Source organism: Cherax quadricarinatus, chromosome 56 (genome assembly GCF_038502225.1).
Source record: "Cherax quadricarinatus isolate ZL_2023a chromosome 56, ASM3850222v1, whole genome shotgun sequence".
NCBI lineage: Eukaryota > Metazoa > Arthropoda > Malacostraca > Decapoda > Parastacidae > Cherax > Cherax quadricarinatus.
Window position 1 is genome coordinate 5,542,716 of NC_091347.1, and position 22,772 is coordinate 5,565,487.

Below are 22,772 nucleotides of genomic sequence, written 5' to 3' on the forward strand. Positions count from 1 at the left end.
ACTAATTCTTGATCTTTAATGGCTATATTGCAGTCAAAACCACTAAACTCGCATTCTGTATCACTTTCCAAGAATAGTAGTGTGTTAATATGACGAGGCTTCAGTGAATCAAGGGGGTTTGCCATGATGTTGACCCAAGATGAAGCTGAAGCTAATTGGTGTTACCACGTGGTACTCTAGCATCCCTGATTTTTTTCATAGTGCACACATCCATTCTCTCATGTCTAGGCAACTCAGGCCTATCACGCCAATTTTGAAGGAATAAAAAATAAAACATTGATCTACATTTGGAGCCTGCCGCACGTGAACATATATCTATGCGTGGACAGTTTGAGAGTTAAAGAGGATCATCACTGGTATGGCATCCCTTGTCTTGAAAGTTCTCATTATCCATCATATCATTTTCTTTGTAGATGTGATAGTGATACTGTTGTGTTCCTTGAAAGTGAGATCTGTTGGTATTATCACTCCCAAGTCTTCCACATTAGTTTTTTGCTTTATTATATGGTTAGAATTTCTTCTATACTCTGTTCTAGCTATTACTGTTTATGGGATATGAATCACCACCATTTTGGTGTTGAAGCCAAGTTTGGAAAGAAATGTGCAATTCCTTATTTATAATAGTAAATGTTTTAATTTGCTCATTTCATAATTTTTATTGATTTTATTTTGGAGCTTTAAAATACAGAAAACTGCATTTTGACTCTAAGAAAGACTTTTCTATATAAAGAGAACTGGAGGGCCCAATGGTTCAATCACCTTCCCCAGCTGTGGAGGTTTCCGTTACCAACTGGAGCTGCGTGGGGGTACATAAACCTCAGCTAGCCTCTGAATAGCACAACCACAACACTTGAGCAATGAAAGGTAAATGGGGTTAGGAAGACTGAACTGAGCATAATAATGGGTGACAAACCATAACAGGGCAAGGTGAGGTAGGTATTAATCTTTTGAGTGGCCATTGCATAGATCTGCATTACTGATACCAGGGTCCCTCTACATATTGAGCAAAGCTCCCTCAGATAAGCTGTGAGTGGTAAATTTTGGCCTACATATATGAGAGAATGGGTCTGTGTAGTGAGTGTGCACAGTATAAAAAATCCTACTCCATGTTATGCATGATGGGAAAAGCAAAACTCTGCTTATGGTTTAAAATAAGTGACTTTGAGGTATTTTCTCAGATGATTGTTATGGTTGTACTGACTGTTTCTTGGTATCACATGATAGAATAGAAGATATATTACTGAAATAGAGATGATTTTTGTTAACTTTAGGACAATAAGTAGCTTGAAATTGAGCTCAAAATAGCATTAACATTTGATTTTTACCAATTTTGCTGAGGATGGGTAAGGCTCCCCCTACAACCCCCACTCTGTTTCATGGGTTTTTAATAGGTCTGATTCAATTATTGGGACACCATAAACCACGACAAATCATTCCTGGTTATATTTTAAATCTTTCATTTTTGTGATTATGAATTCAAAATGGAAGGCAAGTGTAATATAGGAGAGGCCTAGGATGTGATTAATGAACAGAGGAAATGTTTTAGTACCAGGAATGTCTACATTTTTATTTTGAACTCTTATTTTTAAATTGGTATTTTTTTAATTTTATGTAAAACTGGAAAAATTACAAACTTCTTTGCACTTTATAGGGAAGTTGAAATAACTGAATGAGCAGTTTTTTGTCCTCAACTGATAGAACAGATGGCACTCTAGTGAAATTATTAAGAATTTGTTTCAATCGAGCAAAGGAATTGTCTTTCATCAAATTTCATACCTGGAGGGTATACTCCAGGTATTGGTGTTATTATATATACAGCAAGGCCCCGCTTTACGGCAGCATTTCACCTTATGGCATTCCACTAATACAGCGATATCAAATTATGACCAAAATTTGCTATACGGCAAGCGGTCTTTCAAATACGGCGCCCCCACCCGGTTTGTTTACATTTTCCGTGACCACATCTATTATGTCAGGAAACTTTCCAAAATTTCAAGTGTTTTAAAGTTACCGCATATTTTATATGTACTCTGATAATTATACTTACGTGTACCTGTACCTAAATATACTTACACACTGTGCTGGTGTGCAGGTACACATTAAAATCGCTCAGCCTCTCTCTACTCATGAGGCCAATATTACATAATAATAATCACTCTTGGGCACATTAAATGTCTTATTTTACATCAATATGCATTTATATGCATTTATAAATGGAAAAAATGGCGTTCTGCCTTCCAGCATGTCTGCTTTCCGGCGACAGCCTGGAACCTAACCCGCCGTATAAGTGGGGCCCTACTGAATATATTTTTTTTTTTTAGTGGGGGGGGGGGGAGTGGGCATGAGGACATGACAGCAATATTAACTCTTAACCCTTTCAGGGTTATTAATACTGACCCTGACTTTGAAGCCAGGGTCAGTCCTGTAGTTCTATGCCACAACCTCAGCTCACTTAGACAAGCCGTGGGCAGTAAATTTGGGCCTAGAGATGAAAGAATGGGTTTATGCGGTAAGTGTTCACCTTAGCATACATACATACATGCATACATACATGCATACATACATGCATGCATGCATGCATACACATACATACATACATACATACATACATACATTTATTTATGTCTTTGCAAATAGTACATTGAGATTTTGTATTTACAAAAGTGGGTTGCAATGCAAAGAGAGCCTCTATTATGCCTAGGCATTATGGGCCGACTTAACATTATTGGCTTACAGACTACGTAACACTAAGAATTATGTCATAGTTGTACAGTAGAATATTAATTATATCATAGTTGTACAGTAGATTATTAATTATAAGTGAATCTAATTTATATAAGACAAAAGACATATTCATATATTCAAAAATACTTTTTGTGAAAACAAAAAAATCCTGCAGGAAGCAATGCATAAAGGAGAAAAAACTGTGACCATGTTTATTATTTAAAACAGTGACTGTGCGGTGTATTTCTGTATGGTTTTTACAGTTGTATTCTCAGTTTCTTGATCTCATTTGACAGAACAGAAAATGTATTACAGTAACAGAGATGATTTTAATTGGTTTCAGGAATGAAAGTAGCTTGAAATTGAGCTCAAAGTAGCAGAAATATTAGATTTTTGCCGATATTCCAGAGTACACATATGACATCATTCGTCCAATACGTGTCCAACTGGCCAGTCTAATATGTATTTAGAAATGTAGTGACATTATGTATACAATTATTACAATAATGCAGTAGTCTGCATAACAGTAAATCTTCTACTTTTTGTATGAATAAAAATTTAAAGCAGAAAGCATGCATAATATAAGAGAGGCATAGGGACGTAACTAATGAACAGAGTAAGTGTTTTTTAGTGCCAGGAAAGTCTACACTGTTTATTCTGGACCCTATTTTTAAACTGGCAATTTTTTAATCTTGTGTGAAATTGGCCAAATTATTGATTTCTGATCACTTCATTGAGTAGCTGAAACAGGTAAATGGGCAGTTTCCTGTGCTCAGTGAATAGAAAGAAGCAATACTAGCGAAATAGCTATGAGTTTGGTTGACTGAAACAATGGAATTGGTCAAAAATATCAATCAATCCATCAACCAAGTTTATTCTCTATAACGATTACAATGCGGGGTTTACAGATTTTGGTTATTGTGTGGTTTACATGTAATAAAATACTAATTACAGAGGGGGTCACTAGGACACCTAGCATGGCTAGGCATTTTGGGCAGACTTAGATTAATTCTTAACTCTAAATTATTACAAATTATTGAGTAAGTTGGTATTATGGGTAAGTGACTAAATACTAGTTTGTGAGTTTAGCAATGTGAATGCTTTTGTTTTGGCACAATACATAGTTTCTATATTGGAGTATCACAGGCAAACTTATGACTAGTTAGGATTCATTATTTGAAGATTAAGACTCGTATTTCTGTGTTTATAGTCAAATGGGTGAGTGAGTGAGTGTAAGTGTGACCCACCAGGTGGTTTTCATGTAGTTAGTTGACGGGGTGTATCAGGGAGATAAGATGTTTTCTAATGGTAGTTTTGAAGGTGATGAATGTGTCTGCAGTTTTAGAGTTTTCAGGTAGGGTGTTCCAGATTTTAGGGTCTTTGACATACATTGAATTTTTGTAAAGGTTTAGTCGGACACGGGGAATGTCATAGAGATGTTTGTGTCTGGTGTTATGTTTACCTGGAGAGAGTTCTGGAGGTCAATGCCCCCACGGCCCGGTCTGTGACCAGGCCTCCTGGTGGATCAGAGCCTGATCAACCAGGCTCTTACTGTTGGCTGCACGCAAATCAACGTACGAGCCACAGCCCGGCTGGTCAGGAACCGACTTTAGGTGCTTGTCCAGTGCCAGCTTGAAGACTGCCAGGGGTCTGTTGGTAATCCCCCTTATGTATGCTGGGAGGCAGTTGAACAGTCTCGGGCCCCTGACACTTATTGTATGGTCTCTTAACGTGCTAGTGACACCCCTGCTTTTCATTGGGGGGATGTTGCATCGTCTGCCAAGTCTTTTGCTTTCGTAGTGAGTGATTTTCGTGTGCAAGTTCGGTACTAGTCCCTCTAGGATTTTCCAGGTGTATATAATCATGTATCTCTCCCGCCTGCGTTCCAGGGAATACAGGTTCAGGAACCTCAAGCGCTCCCAGTAACTGAGGTGTTTTATCTCCGTTATGCGCGCCGTGAAGGTTCTCTGTACATTTTCCATGGGTCCTGTCACAACTATCAAGAAAGCATTTTAGGTCAAGGTTAATATTGGAATTTAAGGTCCTGTAGATGTAGATTGCACAGTAGTAAGTGTGGATGTTCTCAACAGGGAGTAAGTTTAGATCTATGAAGAGTGTGGGAGTGTGTTGCCAGGAATGGGATTATTTTTACTGCGGCTTTTTGTTGGGTTATTATTGGCTTTAGGTGTGTTGCTGAAGTTGATCCCCAAACACAAATAGCATAGGTGAGGTATGAATAAATGAGTGAATGGTAGAGTGTGAGAAGGGCATTTTGCGGCACGTAGTATCGTATCTTGGAGAGGATCCTAACCGTTTTGGATACTTTTTTTGTTATGTGTTGGATATGGGAGCTGAAACTCAGGCTGTTGTCGATGTAATAGGGCACAAATTGGGTGAAATCTCTGTTGCTTAAATATCGCCGAGTGTTATGGGGCTATAGGACCCAACATGTATTTATAAGTAACAGTTACTCTGGAATACCTAATTATATTGAATTGATGGGGACTCAGTTCTAAATGTCATAAGGGCTGATCAACCTTATGACTGAGAGGCAGCTGGGTCAAACCTATTTTTCTCAATATAATAGGTTATACTATAGACACATAAACACACAATTTAAATAAGTAGTTTATAAAGTTGTATTTCTTTTTGTAAAAGTAAAATTAAGGGTGGTAGAATTGTGGTAACTGGAGAATTGTGCTTGGCAACAGTCTTTTGTTTTGGTGGGAGGAGCTTAGCTAGTCTTTCTCTCTCTCCCTCTCACTGAGGCTCTCTCTCTGTGGCTGACCTTCAACCTAGCAGGATCTCTGGGTCTTTCTTCTATCTTTTGGGGCAGTATGTGTGCTCCAGGGGTGAGTTTTTATAATTTAAGTTGTGGCCACCATACCCAGGGTGACTAAAGTGTGTCAAAACACTGGTTAGCCCAGAGTTATGTCAAGAAGAGAGAAGGACAAAAGTTGTTGGAATACACCATGTGGAGAACAGCTATGGAGTGTGTAGATCTTTGTTTTGAAAATGTGAGGCTGTAATTGTATATTCTGCACATATCTATTGAGAATACAGTTATATTTTTATAGTAGTAGTTTACATAACCTGTGAAGAGGGCTGGTGAAAGGATATCAGAGACACTCAGGATGATCAGCCATAATGTAAGTATTACCCCTAGACAGATAAGGCCATTAAGTAAAAAGCTACCCCACACTAGAACATGTAGTGAGAACCTTACTATCAAAGTAATAAGGGACAACCAACGTAACACCGAGACCTCTAACTTTACAAGAGTGTAATTCCGTAAGCTTTCAATCAAATTTTGTACTTTTTGTTTCATAACCTTCGGAAAAAGATTCTCTATCATTTAACAAGAAAAATAATTTTTTTTTAAATTCTTTAACCCTGAGTGCAAGTTTGAGAACAAGAATCTTGACTCTAAAAGGTTTAAACTGTGTCTGACATACTAGTATGCACAATTTTTCATACCTTCAAATCTGCCACTTGCCAATATTTTTGGCCTTAACAAAACTCTTGGTCTTCAATGTATTCATACATTTGAAAATATTTAAGGTCAAGAGGGTTCTCACAGCATATCATAATTAACTACAAAAGTAATAACTATGTGTCCGATGTACTAGTACGCCTAAACAGCAAAAACAAACAATGAAACCAAGAGCTGTTGTTCCACCACTAGCTTCCCTACTAGCAAACAGAATATGCAAGTGGCACAAAATTGATTTATTCATTCCAAATTTATTACAGTTTCTTGATACTAACAGTGGAATTAAGCCACAAAGCACAGTAAGTATATTTAACCCAGGATAGCCCAGTAAAGTCAATGTGACTTATTTCCACAGCTTGGTCCATAACTAGACCTCGCTGTGGATCTGGGCCTAATCAACCAGGCAGTTACCACCAGATGCATGCAAAACAATGTATGAACCACAGCCCAGCTGGACAGGTTCTGACTTTAGGTGCCTGTCCAGCTCCCTCTTGAAGACAGCTGTGGGTCCACTGGTAATCCCCCTTATGTATGTTTGGAGGCAGATGAACAGTCTTGGGCCCCTGACACTTATTGTATTGTCTCTTAAGTGTACATGGCACCCCTGCTTCTCACTGGGGGGGATATGTTGCACCGCGTAACGAGTCTTTTGCTTTCATAGGGAGTGGTTTCCATGTCCAGATTTTGGACTAGTCCCTCTAGGATTTTCCAAGTGTATATTATCATGTGCCTTTCTTGCCTGCACTCCAAGGGTTACAGGTTAAGGGATTTCAATCATTCCCAGTAATTTAGGTGCTTTATTCCACTTTTACATGCTGTGAAAGTTCTCTGTATATTCTCCTTATCTGCAATTTTGACTGCCTTGAAAAGGGCCATTAGTGTACAGCAGTATTCCAGCCTAGAAAGAACAAGTAATTTGAAGAGAATCATCACAGGCTTGGTATCCCTTGTTTTGAAGGTTCTGATTATCCAAACTATCATTTTCCTAGTGGATAATTTTTTCACTAACTGCAACATATAGGACCCAACATGTATTTATAAGTAACAGTTACTCTGGAATACCTAATTATATTGAATTGATGGGGACTCAGTTCTAAATGTCATAAGGGCTGATCACCCTTAGGACATTTAGAACTGAGTCCCCATCAATTCAATATAATTAGGTATTCCAGAGTAACTGTTACTTATAAATACATGTTGGGTCCTATAGCCCCATAACACTGATTATCCAAACTATCATTTTCCTAGTGGATAATTTTTTCACCAACTGGCCTGTACATTGCAGAGTCACTTGTTTGCACAGAACTGCTTAATGCCTCAAATGACGTAGTGGAAGTTTTAGCAGTAAAGGTCGAGAACCAAAACCTAGTCATTGTGGTAGTCTACAAGCCTCCGGATGCAACATCCCAGCAATTCCAGGAACAGCTGTTAAAAATTTACCACTGTCTGGAAAATCTTCCAGCTCCTGCACCCAACATCTTGCTCCTGGGGGATTTCAACTTAAGGCACCTAAAATGGAGGAATATAGCAAATAATATTGTTGCAGTAATAACACCAGGAGGCAGCTCTGATGAAAACTCACACTCACACGAGCTTTTAAATCTCTGCACAAAATTCAATTTAAACCAGCAAATAATAGAGCCTACTAGACTGGAGAATACACTAGACCTCATCTTCACTAACAATGATGATCTGATAAGAAATGTCACCATATCAAAAACAATATACTCAGATCACAACATAATTGAGGTTCAGACATGTATGCGTGGAGCCCCAGACCGACAAAATGAGACTAGTCACGAGGGAGCATTCACCAAATTCAACTTCAATAACAAAAACATAAAGTGGGACCAAGTAAACCAAGTCCTAACCGATATAAGCTGGGAAGATATACTAAGCAACACAGACCCAAACTTATGCCTAGAACAGATTAACGCGGTGGCACTCGATGTATGCACAAGGCTTATTCCTCTAAGAAAAAGGAGGAGTAGATGTAAAATAGAAACAGACAGGCGCTCCCTTTACAGGCGACGGAAAAAAAAAACAGAGCGGCTAAAAGAGGTCAATATATCTGAAATGCGCAGGGAGACACTGGTCAGAGAAATAGCAAGCATCGAACTTAAGCTAAAAGAATCCTTTAGGAGTCAGGAATCACGGGAAGAACTAAAAGCCATAAATGAAATCGAAAGAAACCCAAAGTATTTCTTCTCCTATGCCAAATCAAAATCGAGAACAACGTCCAGTATTGGGCCCCTACTTAAACAAGATGGGTCCTACACAGATGACAGCAAGGAAATGAGTGAGCTACTCAAGTCCCAATATGACTCAGTTTTTAGCAAGCCGCTAACCAGACTGAGAGTCGAAGATCAAAATGAATTTTTTATGAGAGAGCCACAAAATTTGATTAACACAAGCCTATCCGATGTTATCCTGACCCCAAATGACTTCGAACAGGCGATAAATGACATGCCCATGCACTCTGCCCCAGGGCCAGACTCATGGAACTCTGTGTTCATCAAGAACTGCAAGAAGCCCCTATCACGAGCCTTTTCCATCCTATGGAGAGGGAGCATGGACACGGGGGTCGTCCCTCAGTTACTAAAAACAACAGACATAGCCCCACTCCACAAAGGGGGCAGTAAAGCAACAGTAAAGAACTACAGACCAATAGCACTAACATCCCATATCATAAAAATCTTTGAAAGGGTCCTAAGAAGCAAGATCACCACCCATCTAGAAACCCATCAGTTACACAACCCAGGGCAACATGGGTTTAGAACAGGTCGCTCCTGTCTGTCTCAACTACTGGATCACTACGACAAGGTCCTAAATGCACTAGAAGACAAAAAGAATGCAGATGTAATATATACAGACTTTGCAAAAGCCTTCGACAAGTGTGACCATGGCGTAATAGCGCACAAAATGCGCGCTAAAGGAATAACAGGAAAAGTCGGTCGATGGATCTATAATTTCCTCACTAATAGAACACAGAGAGTAGTCGTCAACAGAGTAAAGTCCGAGGCAGCTACGGTGAAAAGCTCTGTTCCACAAGGCACAGTACTAGCTCCCATCTTGTTCCTCATCCTCATATCCGACATAGACAAGGATGTCAGCCACAGCACCGTGTCTTCCTTTGCAGATGACACCCGAATCTGCATGACAGTGTCTTCCATTGCAGACACTGCAAGGCTCCAGGCGGACATCAACCAAATCTTTCAGTGGGCTGCAGAAAACAATATGAAGTTCAACGAAGAGAAATTTCAATTACTCAGATATGGTAAACATGAGGAAATTAAATCTTCATCAGAGTACAAAACAAATTCTGGCCACAAAATAGAGCGAAACACCAACGTCAAAGACCTGGGAGTGATTATGTCGGAGGATCTCACCTTCAAGGACCATAACATTGTATCAATCGCAGCTGCTAGAAAAATGACAGGATGGATAATGAGAACCTTCAAAACTAGGGAGGCCAAGCCCATGATGACACTCTTCAGGTCACTTGTTCTATCTAGGCTGGAATATTGCTGCACTCTAACAGCACCTTTCAAGGCAGGTGAAATTGCCAACCTAGAAAATCTACAGAGAACTTTCACGGCGCGCATAACGGAGATAAAACACCTCAATTACTGGGAGCGCTTGAGGTTTCTAAACCTGTATTCCCTGGAATGCAGGAGGGAGAGATACATGATTATATACACCTGGAAAATCCTAGAGGGACTAGTACCGAACTTGCACACGAAAATCACTCACTACGAAAGCAAAAGACTTGGCAGACGATGCACCATCCCCCCAATGAAAAGCAGGGGTGTCACTAGCACGTTAAGAGACCATACAATAAGTGTCAGGGGCCCGAGACTGTTCAACTGCCTCCCAGCACACATATGGGGGATTACCAACAGACCCCTGGCAGTCTTCAAGCTGGCACTGGACAAGCACCTAAAGTCAGTTCCTGATCAGCCGGGCTGTGGCTCGTACGTTGGTTTGCGTGCAGCCAGCAGCAACAGCCTGGTTGATCAGGCGCTGATCCACCAGGAGGCCTGGTCACAGACCGGGCCGCGGGGGCGTTGACCCCCGAAACTCTCTCCAGGTAAACAAACCATAAAATGCCCAAAATGCCTAGACATGCTAGTGGCTTTCTTTGTAATTAATATTTTATAACATGTAAACCACACATTGTAAGCTTTGCAAGGAAATAAACATTTTTATTTGGATTTTTTATCTGAGCAAAAATGCACTCTCATTCTGTAAGAGAAATTTTTTTTATTTTTCAAAACCTTCTCACACATACACACAGGAATTTTTATTTGGGGGTAAACCTCAGTTTAAAGGTTAATTTTGGGGTCTGGACAGTGTAAGGGTTAATGCTGACAGAGTTAAAAATCAATTTACAGAACTGTTATTCGTGATCTTTAAGTGAGACTTATACAGTGGAACTTCTACTCACACATATAATCCATTCTGTGACCTTGCTTGTATCTCAATTTGTTTGTTTGTTGGGTCAATTTTTCTCATTTAAATTAACTGAAATGGAATTAATCCGTTCCAGTGGAATTCCAGGCATGACAAAATACTTTCAACATTTCCCTAATATCAACTCTACGGCTTATTTATCTATCACAATTCATCTAATATGACACAATAAACAATATTGATAACATGGAAGCATGATATATACACTAGAATGAATGAAATATGTCATTCCGTATGTGGCTAGTGATAGTGCAGCAGCGGCCATTCTTGTTGTTGGGGTATATAGGGTCACCACAGCGGCCATTCATGCTCCTGACTACATACAGTGGAACCTCGGCTTACGAATGCTCCACCATGCAAACTTTTCAGGATACGAACCATTGTTCGGTTGACTTTTTGCTTCTGGATATGAATGAAATTTCAGGATGCGTCCTTTCCCTTCAAGGGAGAGTCCTTAAATAAATAAATAAAACATTTATTTCTTTGCAAAGGTTACAATGTGTGTTTACATATCATAATATGATTAGAGCAAAGAAAGCCACTATCATTATTATTGCTATTATATTGTATTATTATTATTATTGTTATAATAATTATTATTATTATTAGTACATACATGGCAAAGGGCTCTTGATCTAGGGAATTAGATCTGTGCTCCAGTTCCCTAAATTAATAATAATAATAATATTATTAATATTAATTATAACAATAATAATAGCAATACAATATAACAATAATAATAATATGTTGTCATTTTTAGACATTTTTCATAATTTTTTCATATTTTTTGTGCCAAATGCTTCAAAATACAAATTGATAACCCTCTGGGTGGCTTGCAGATACTGCTAGACCACGGCTATCTCAGTGCCGACCAAAGGTCAAAAGGAAGAGATTGCGCTGTTCTGAGTGACCGCAGCAGACCCTTGGGATGCGTAATTTTGTCATATATTGTACAAATTTCTTACACAATGCCTCGCCCTAAGGGACAGTATTTGTGTATGATCAGCAAGAAGTGATTAGAAACTATGTAAAAAGCTAGAGAAACAAAGGCAGCAGCAGAGAGAGAGGCAGCTGGCTGTAACCACCACCACCACCACTGTGGCCACAGTAATGGCCTCTTCACCCATACGTATATACTACATCGGTCTTGACCACACCTGTGGTTACATATGTGACAACCTCACCACTAATCATAGATACACACTTTTATTATAATTATTATCATCATGGGGGATCGCTGAACCCGTAGGATTATACAGCGCATGTGGGGGAGGGGGTGGAAGGTATTCAGGCTCAATTCAGGGAACTGGAGCACAGATCCAATTCCCTAGATCAAGAGCCCCTCACCAGCATCAAGGAACCTACCTTGAGGGGAGATAAACACAAGTTAGGTGTGGGGTTATGGACTAGGAAGATACTAGAGTGGGAGAGTAAATGGCGGATGCTTTCTGCAGCTGCTGGTGTTGCCATCACTCGCCGTATTATGGCATATTTTACTCATTCTAGAGTATATATCATGTTTCTATGTTATTAATATTGCTTATTATGTTATATTAGATGAATTGTGATAAATAAGCGGTAGAGTTGGTATTAGCGTTATTTTGTCATGCCTCCCGAGAGGCTTGAATAGATTAATTGCATTTCAGTTAATTTAAATGAGGAAAATTGACTCAGCATATGAACAAATCAGGATACAAATAAGGTCACGGAATGGATTAAGCTCGTAAACTGAGGTTCCACTGTATCTTCCCATGCTTTTATTATAACAGAAAATGGAGTGTTTGTAAGGCAAACTCCATTAGATCACTACGTACATATTTTCATAAGGAAAACAATGATAATAATAATAATAATAATACGTAATGTAAAGAAATTATGTAGTAATACAGCATTTACCTTGGAGATGGAGAAGAGATGCTGGGCACAGCAGTGTATGCTGTCAGTAGTTCATTTCGTTTTGTCCTTTTTCAGAATGTTTTGGAAATGAGTTATGCAAGCATTGTTACAAAGCTCCAACGCACTTAACTGCTACAATTTTTATTTTAATGCTACTTTACTATTCAATGATTTTTGGCTTTTTCTCCACACTTGTCACATTATCATCTGAAGGGCATTTCAATAAAAACTGTCCAAGGATATTATTATTATTATTATTATTATTATTATTATTATTATTACTCATTATTATTATTAATTAGTACGTATGTTTTTTTGTTTTTTTTTTTTCAACAAGTCGGCCGTCTCCCACCGAGGCAGGGTGACCCAAAAAAGAAAGAAAATCCCCAAAAAGAAAATACTTTCATCATCATTCAACACTTTCACCACACTCACACAACCCAAAAAAGAAAGAAAATCCCCAAAAGAAAATACTTTCATCATCATTCAACACTTTCACCACACTCACATATTATCACTGCTTTTGCAGAGGTGCTCAGAATACAACAGTTTAGAAGCATATACGTATAAAGATACACAACATATCCCTCCAAACTGCCAATATCCCAAACCCCTCCTTTAAAGTGCAGGCATTGTACTTCCCATTTCCAGGACTCAAGTCTGACTATATGAAAATAACCGGTTTCCCTGAATCCCTTCACTAAATATTACCCTGCTCACACTCAAACAGATAGTCAGGTCCCAAGTATCATTCGTCTCCATTCACTCCTATCTAACACGCTCATGCACGCTTGCTGGAAGTCCAAGCCCCTTGCCCACAAAACCTCCTTTACCCCCTCTTTCCAACCCTTTCGAGGACGACCCCTACCCCTCCTTCCTTCCCCTATAGATTTATATGCTTTCCATGTCATTCTACTTTGATCCATTCTCTCTAAATGACCAAACCACCTCAACAACCCCTCTTCTGCCCTCTGACTAATGCTTTTATTAACTCCACACCTTCTCCTAATTTCCACACTCCGAATTTTCTGCATAATATTTACACCACACATTGCCCTTAGACAGGACATCTCTACTGTCTCTAACCGTCTCCTCGCTGCTGCATTTACCACCCAAGCTTCACATCCATATAAGAGTGTTGGTACTACTATACTTTCATACATTCCCTTCTTTGCCTCCATAGATAACGTTTTTTGACTCCACATATACCTCAACGCACCACTCACCTTTTTTCCCTCATCAATTCTATGATTAACCTCATCCTTCATAAACCCATCTGCCGACACGTCAACTCCCAAGTATCTGAAAACATTCACTTCTTCCATACCTATGTATTTTTATAATAATACTCTTGCTTATCATTTGGAATTTTATTCACACAAAAAATAGAAGTTACTGTTATGCAGACTACTGCATTATTGTAATAATTGTATAAAAAATATCAACCCATTCGTGACTGCGTATGAGACTGGCCAGGTGGACACATATTGAGCAGTGACATCATTTGTTTACTTTTGAACATCGCCAAAGAATCAAACATTTAAGCTCAATTTCAAGGTACTTTTCATTGTGAAAGCAATCAAAATCATATCTATTTCTGTAATATATCTTCCATTATATCAAATGAGACAAAAAAAAAAAACGAGAATACAACCATAAAAACCAAACAAAAATATACCGCTAAGGGGCGGCTAATGGTTGAGAAGTGAACTCCATTATTTTGGTCCAATTTCTTTCAATTTTGGTGTAAGTTAAGAAGCATCTTTCCATCATATATTGCCCAAGTTTCAATAAGATAGTCCAACAAACAACTGAGATCCAATTCCCTAGATCAAGAGCACCTCACCAGCGTCAAGGAACCTCCCTTGAGGCCCGCTCGCACCTGGAAGCAAAAAATCGACCGAGCGACTGTTCGTATCTCGATAAACTCACACATTGGATCACTCGTAAGTAGAGGTTCCACTGTACTATGAACAACAATGAAAGTAAGAACTGACCTTTGATTCACACATAAGAAAACGTTCATAGGTATCACTCTTTTCAAATGGTTTCATATTCATAGGGGTAACCCAGGCGCGAGTCACAGGCTCCCCAAAGAATGTCACATGGTAGGAAATCTGGAGAAGAAAAAAATGTGATTATTAATTTCTGCTGTGTTGTATTTTAATAGTGCTAAACAAGTCAATGGCTTATAAGGTTATACTGTATTAGCAACCAAGAATGAGCCTTTTAATGTACAAAATTGTATATGGATTTAGAAAAGGCATATGATAGGGTGGATAGGGAAGAAATGTGACAGATGTTGCAAGTGTATAGAATAGGTAGTAAGTTACTAAATGCTATAAAGCGTGTTTATAAGGATAGTGAGGATCAGGTTAGGAGAGGAGATTACTTTCCAGTAAAAGTAGGCCTCAGACAGGGGCATGTAATGCCACCATGGTTGTTTAATATATTTATAGATGGGGTTGTAAAAGAAGTAAATGCTTGGGTGACGGGGAGAGGAGGTGGGATTAAATTATGGGGAATCAAATACAAAATGGGAGTTGCCACAGTTACTTTTTTCTGATGATACTGTGCTTTTGAGTGATTCTAAAGAGAAGTTGCAAAGGTTAGTGTACGAGTTTGGGAGGGTGTGTAAAGAAAGTTGAAAGCGAGCGTAGATTTAAGTAAGGTGATGAGGGTATCAAATGAGTTAGGTGAAGAAATACATATTGGGTATCATATTGGGGGGAGGGAGTATGGAAGAGGTGAATGTGTTCAGATATTTGGGAGCAGATTTGTCAGCAGTGGCACTAGGTGACAAGGGCAGTAACAAGTATAGTGGAGGAACAGAAATCAGTAGGAAGAGAAAAGGGAAGGGAGATTTTCTAAACATATTTTATACCAATACACGTAGTGCGAAAAATAAGATGGACAAATTGGGATTAGCTAAAGGTGCAGGTAACATTGATGTTTTTGCTATAACTGAGACATGGTTTAATGTGAAAAATCAGACATGCCTGCTGAATGTCACATTCAGGGTTTAAAACTGTTTCAAGCAGACAGAAGTATCGGTAAGGGGGGTGGGGTGGTACTCTATGTCTGAGATTGTTTAACCCTTAAACTGTCCAAACGTAGATCTACGTTTGCACGCGTAGCGCTCCAAATGTAGATCAACGTTTTATTTTTCATTCCTTCAAATTTGGCACAACAGGCTTGAGTCACCTAGATATGAAAGAATGGGTCTGTGCACTCTGTGTGTGCAGTATTAAAAAAATCTGGGAGCACCAGTTCAATTGAGCGCCAGCTAGAGCAAACAGCGTGGCAAACACTGAGGATTCACTGATGCCATGTCACATTAACACTCCCATTTTAAGAGGAAAGTAAAAATAGGTTAGATAAATACATGAGTGAGTGTGGGTGGGTGTGAGTTGGACCTGACTAGCTTGTGCTACTAGATCTGATGTCATGCTCCTTCCTTCAATGGATGTGACCTGACTAGGTGGGTCATTGGTCTAAGCTGGGGGGGGGGGGTTGACATGTACCTCCCTTGCATGGGCCAGTAGGCCTGCTGCAGGCTGTTCCTTCTTTCTTATGTTCTTATGTATTCAGCAGGCTGGCCAGCTGGCTAGCTTTGGCTGTCTCTCTGTGTATATCTCTATCTGTCTATATCTGTCTGTTTATATCTCTGTCTATCTATATCTCTGCATATCTATATATCTGTCTATCTATATCTCTGTCTCACATGTACACATAAATACAGTTATTATTTTTTTTTTTAAAACAAGTCGGCAGTCTCCCACCGAGGCAGGGTGACCCAAAAAGAAAATACTTTCATCATCATTCAACTCTTTCACCACAGTTATTATATATGGTGCAAATTACCTACGATAATCCAAAAATTCCAGGAAAAGATAGACAGACAGATAGATAGATAGATAGACAAACAGAAACATGTTTAGGTGTATCAGTAAAAACAAATAAAGCCAGGGTTCCCCCCGAGCACCCATTTATCAAATGTCACCGAGCTGATAACTGTTATGGGACTATGGGACCCAACACACATTGATGTTGTGAAAATTTGTCTGGACTGCCTCCATGTGAGTTGTCTACCCTGGCAAGCTCTGTTGACACTGAGCCCTGAGGACGGAACCTCAGCCTCACAAGTGGCTTATAGGACAGATTTTCATAAATGACTGATGTTGCAAGAAATCTCGCCTGCATGCATGTATAAAGGACTAACTTACTTGATGTTGGTGAATGTGTCTCGGTCTTCAACCTCCCTAAGCTTTAGTCCCTGTAGACTTCCCCTCAGAACCACGTGCAACCGAGAGCCTTAATTCCTACAATATTCAGTCGACATTAGTGACCTGCCTGCACCTCAGAAATTCCTGTTTCCAAGGGGCTGTGTATCCCCTAGCATAACTATGCAGAAATGGACACAAGCTTCTAGGCTGACAAGAGACACCAGTACGTACTGGTCATGAACTGCCGGCTGCACAAAGGGCCCACACCTCAACTCACCAACAATTTTCCCCAGACACTGGCCAGGATCGAGTAGAAAAAAGGGAGGTCTCATCTTACTGTATGGGCCTGATGGAGGAGGACATCTACGGTACGTCGAAGTGCCTCCACCAGATTTCCCCAGGTCTAGTATGTGAAGACACATGGGGGCGCTGCCTGCTGATCACGGCACTTGCTGTTCCGATGGTGTCTAGTCTTAGAAGAAAGCACGGTGGTCTTAAACCTCCGTGCCCCAGTATTGAAACTTTGGCTGCCAGTTCTCCCTGGCTAACATAACCTAGTGTTTGCCTACATTATCGGCCTATTTACTACTTACGTTAAGGTCTTGGGTCTACATTATTATCTACAGTTGCCTGGTGGCTAAAGCTCCCGCTTCACACACGGAGGGCCCGGGTTCGATTCCCAGCGGGTGGAAACATTCGACACGTTTCCTTACACCTGCTGTCCTGTTCACCTAGCAGTAAATAGGTACCTGGGTGTTAGTCGACTGGTGTGGGTCGCATCCTGGGGGACAAGATTAAGGACCCAATGGAAATAAGTTAGACAGTCCTCGATGACGCACTGACTTTCTTGGGTTATCCTGGGTGGCTAACCCTCCGGGGTTAAAAATCCGAACGAAATCTTATCTTATCTTATCTTATCTTATCAGCAAAGAGCAACTGTGACAACTCCCACTTTGTGTTTGATTCTTTATCTTTTAACTCCACACCTCTTGCCAAGACCCTAGCATTCACTTCTCTTACAACCCCATCTATAAATATATTGAACAACGAGGGTGACATCACACATCCTTGTCTAAGGCCTACTTTTACTGTGAAATAATCTCCCTCTCTCCTACATACTCTAACCTGAGCCTCACTAACCTCGTAAAAACTCTTCACTGCTTTCAGTAACCTACCTCCTATACCATACACCTGCAACATCTGCCACATTGCCCCCCTATTCACCTTGTCATATGCCTTTCCTAAATCCATAAATGCCACAAAGCCCTCTTTACCCTTATCTAAATACTGTTCACCTATATGTTTCAAACGACTTGGCAGACGATGCAACATCCCCCCAATGAAAAGTAGGGGTGTCACTAGCACGTTAAGAGACCATACAATAAGTGTCAGGGGCCCGAGACTGTTCAACTGCCTCCCAGCATACATAAGGGGGATTACCAACAGACCCCTGGCAGTCTTCAAGCTGGCACTGGACAAGCACCTAAAGTCGGTTCCTGACCAGCCAGGCTGTGGCTCGTACGTTGGTTTGCATGCAGCCAGCAGCAACAGCCTGGTTGATCAGGCTCTGATCCACCAGGAGGCCTGGTCATAGACCGGGCCGCAGGGGCGTTGGCCCCCGGAACTCTCTCCAGGTAAACTCCAGGTAAACTGTAAACAGGTAAGGGGTGTGGTCTACACACCTCCTACCTTTCCTTAAGCCTTCTTGTTCATTTGCTATCCTACTCTCTGTGTTACTCTTAATTTTTTAAATAATAACTCTACCATACACTTTACCAGATATACTCAACAGACTTATTCCCCTATAATTTTTGCACTCTCTTTTATCCTAAGGGTAATGTTTTTTTTTTTTTTTTTTTCAACAAGTCGGCCGTCTCCCACCGAGGCAGGGTGACCCAAAAAAGAAAGAAAATCCCCAAAAAGAAAATACTTTCGTCATCATTCAACACTTTCACCACACTCACACATTATCACTGTTTTTGCAGAGGTTCTCAGAATACAACAGTTTAGAAGCAAACACATATAAAGATACACAACATATCCCTCCAAACTGCCAATATCCCAAACCCCTCCTTTAAAGTGCAGGCATTGTACGTACTTCCCATTTCCAGGACTCTAAGTCCGACTATATGAAAATAACCGGTTTCCCTGAATCCCTTCACTAAATATTACCCTGCTCACACTCCAACAGATCGTCAGGTCCCAAGTACCATTCGTCTCCATTCACTCCTATCTAACACGCTCACGCACGCTTGCTGGAAGTCCAAGCCCCTTGCCCACAAAACCTCCTTTACCCCCTATCTCCAACCCTTTCGAGGACGACCCCTACCCCTCCTTCCTTTCCCTATAGATTATATGCTTTCCATGTCATTCTACTTTGATCTTTTCTCTCTAAATGACCAAACCACCTCAACAACCCCTCTTCTGCCCTCTGACTAATACTTTTATTAACTCCACACCTTTTCCTAATTTCCACACTCCGAATTTTCTGCATAATATTTACACCACACATTGCCCTTAAGCAGGACATCTCCACTGCCTCCAACCGTCCCCTCGCTGCTGCATTTACCACCCAAGCTCCACAACCATATAAGAGTGCTGGTACTACTATACTTTCATACATTCCCTTCTTTGCCTCCATAGACAACGTTTTTTGACTCCGGATATACCTCAACGCACCATTCACCTTTTTCCCCTCATCAATTCTATGATTAACTTCATCCTTCATAAATCCATCCGCCGACACGTTAACTCCCAAGTATCTGAAAACATTCACTTCTTCCATACTCCTCCTCCCCAATTTGATATCCAATTTTTCTTTATCTAAATCATTTGATACCCTCATCACCTTACTCTTTTCTATGTTCACTTTCAACTTTCTACCTTTACACACATTCCCAAACTCATCCACTAACCTTTGCAATTTTTCTTTAGAATCTCCCATAAGCACAGTATCATCAGCAAAAAGTAACTGTGTCAATTCCCATTTTGAATTTGATTCCCCAAAATTTAATCCCACCCCTCTCCCGAACACCCTAGCATTTACTTCCTTTACAACCCCATCTATAAATATATTAAACAACCATGGTGACATTACACACCCCTGTCTAAGACCTACTTTTACTGGGAAGTAGTCTCCCTCTCTTCTACACACCCTAACCTGAGCCTCACTATCCTCATAAAAACTCTTTACAGCATTTAATAACTTACCACCTATTCCATATACCTGCAACATCTGCCACATTGCTCCTCTATCCACTCTATCATATGCCTTTTCTAAATCCATAAATGCAATAAAAACTTCCCTACCTTTATCTAAATACTGTTCACATATATGCTTCAATGTAAACACTGGATCTACACATCCCCTACCCACTCTGAAACCTCCTTGCTCATCCGCAATCCTACATTCTGTCTTACCTCTAATTCTTTCAGTTATAACCCTACCGTACACTTTTCCTGGTATACTCAGTAAACTTATTCCTCTATAATTTTTACAATCTCTTTTGTCCCCTTTCCCTTTATATAAAGGGACTATACATGCTCTCCGCCAATCCCTAGGTACCTTCCCCTCTTTCATACATTTATTAAACAAAAGTACCAACCACTCCAACACTATATCCCCCCTGCTTTTAACATTTCTGTCATGATCCCATCAGTTCCAGCTGCTTTACCCCCTTTCATTCTACGTAATGCCTCACGTACCTCCCCCACACTTACATTCTGCTCTTCTTCACTCCTAAAAGATGGTATACCTCCCTGACCAGTGCATGAAATTATTGCCTCTCTTTCTTCCTTAACATTTAAAAGTTCCTCAAAATATTCTTGCCATCTACCTAATACCTCCATCTCCCCATCTACTAACTCCCCTACTCTGTTTTTAACTGACAAATTCATACTTTCCCTAGGCTTTCTTAACTTGTTTAACTCACTCCAAAATTTTTTCTTATTTTCATTAAAATTTCTTGACAGTGCCTCTCCCACTCTATCATCTGCTCTCCTTTTGCACTCTCTCACCACTCTCTTTACCTTTCTTTTACTCTCCACATACTCTGCTCTTCTTATAACACTTCTGCTTTAAAAAACTCTCATAAGCTACCTTTTTCTCTTTTATCACACTCTTTACTTCATCATTCCACCAATCACTCCTCTTTCCTCCTGCCCTCACCCTCCTATAACCACAAACTTCTGCCCCACATTCTAAACTGCATTTTTAAAACTATTCCAACCCTCTTCAACCCCCCCACTACTCATCTTTGCACTAGCCCACCTTTCTGCCAATAGTCGTTTATATCTGGTGTGGTGTGAATATTATGCAGAGAATTTGGAGCGTGGAAATTAGGAGGTGTGTGTGGAGTTACTAAAAGTATTAGTCAGAGCACTGAAGAGGAGTTGTTGAGGTGGTCTGGTCATTTAGAAAGAATGGAACAAAGTAGAATGACTTGGAGAGTGTATAAATCTGTAGGGAAATCAAGGCAGGGTAGGGGTCATCCTCGAATAGATTGGAGGGAAGGGGTAAATGATGTTTTGTGGGCGAGGGGCTTGGACTTCCAGCAAGCATTCGTAAGCATGTTAGATAGGAGTGAATAGAGACAAATGGTTTTTGGGACCTGACGAGCTGTTGGAGTGTGAGCAGGGTAATATTTTGTGAAGGGATTCAGGAAAACTGGTTAGTCGGACTTGAGTCCTGGAAATGGGAAGTACAATGCCTGCACTTTAAAGGAGGGGTTTGGGATATTGGCAGTTTGGAGGGACTTCTAAACTGTCATATCTGAATGCCTCTTCAAAGACAGTACTCACCTAATTATGTATGAGTGATGGTGAAAGTGTTGAATGATGATGAAAGTATTTTTCTTTCTTTAGGGTTTTTCTTTCTTTCTGGGTCACCCTGCCTTGGTGGTAAACGGCCAATGTGTTAAAAAAAAAAATTCTATTAACTACTTTATTCGCTACATAATTCATAATATGTTTTCTTCCTAATGCTTCCTATTTTTGGTATTCATATTATAAAGGCTATAGAGTATTATACATAAGAATGAAATGTTTATGGTTTATGAAAGGATGGAATATTCTAGCTTCAGTACCAAATATCAAATAGCTTTATATTATGCATCATATTGATATAATAATGAGATACAATACTGAAAAGTAGATAAATGAGACATGTGCAACAGTTATGTATTTTTATTCTGACACAGAAATAAATATGGAGAATTAACAGTGTAGAAGGAAAGATGATGTGATCAGTCCATCAACCTTGAAACCACTTCTTCAAACTAATTTTTTGAGGTTGATGCACTGATCATGTCATCTTTCCCTTTCCACTGCTGGTTCTTCATATTTAGTCACCTCTGTTGTCAACTGATGAAGACTACTGTGTAGGGGAAATATTTTCAAATGAAGATACCTAACTACTGCATGTCTTATTTATCTGTTTCGCATCTTACTGGTGATGTAGCAATGTCATTGAGCCACATATATTTTTTGTAGTCAGGATCAATATCAACCATTGCTGGCCACCACAGTGCTCCTTGCACTCGAGCCCATACCACTGAAATAAAAAAAGATGCAGTTGACAAACGTGAAAAGCTCATTCACTGCTTCTCTTTTCACATAATCATTATCGAAAGCATCTAAAATTTCTGATATCGCCACCAAAAATTGTACAAGGACATCTATACACAACAGCAACTGAAAAATGCCTGGTTTTCATTATAACTTTGCACAAGCCAAAAATCACCTTATTTTAAGGCCTGTTTTCTTCCATCAAGAGCAAAACACCTATCCAGAAAATAGATATCTTGAAGTTTAGAATCTGCTCTTTCTAATAAAGGTTTTTTAAGAAAATAAGTTGTGCTGCTTTTTTGTTATTGGTCTTCAAAAATGGCCTAAAATTCACTGTGAGGTCTGTGAGGGCATTTTTAGGTACCTGTAACACAAGAACTAAAAACATTTGAAGT

At 39.8% G+C, this 22,772-nt stretch overlaps 1 protein-coding gene across 3 annotated transcripts in view; it reads right to left on the reverse strand.

Annotated features, from left to right (window-relative positions):
• The window catches only part of LOC128700637 (dentin sialophosphoprotein-like), a 111,988-nt gene extending 89,601 nt beyond the window's left edge, over positions 1-22,387 (reverse strand). Inside the window, exons 1-2 of one of the 3 annotated variants that reach the window (XM_070097043.1) lie at positions 22,260-22,387; positions 14,584-14,703 (exon numbers count right to left, since the gene is read on the reverse strand). In XM_070097043.1, the coding sequence (XP_069953144.1) occupies positions 14,584-14,612 (29 nt within the window). In that variant the 5' untranslated portion in view covers positions 14,613-14,703; positions 22,260-22,387. The remainder of the gene's footprint in view (positions 1-14,583; positions 14,704-22,259) is intronic. The other 2 variants (XM_070097041.1, XM_070097042.1) reach the window with 2 other exon arrangements.
• Positions 22,388-22,772: the final 385 nt, after the last annotated feature.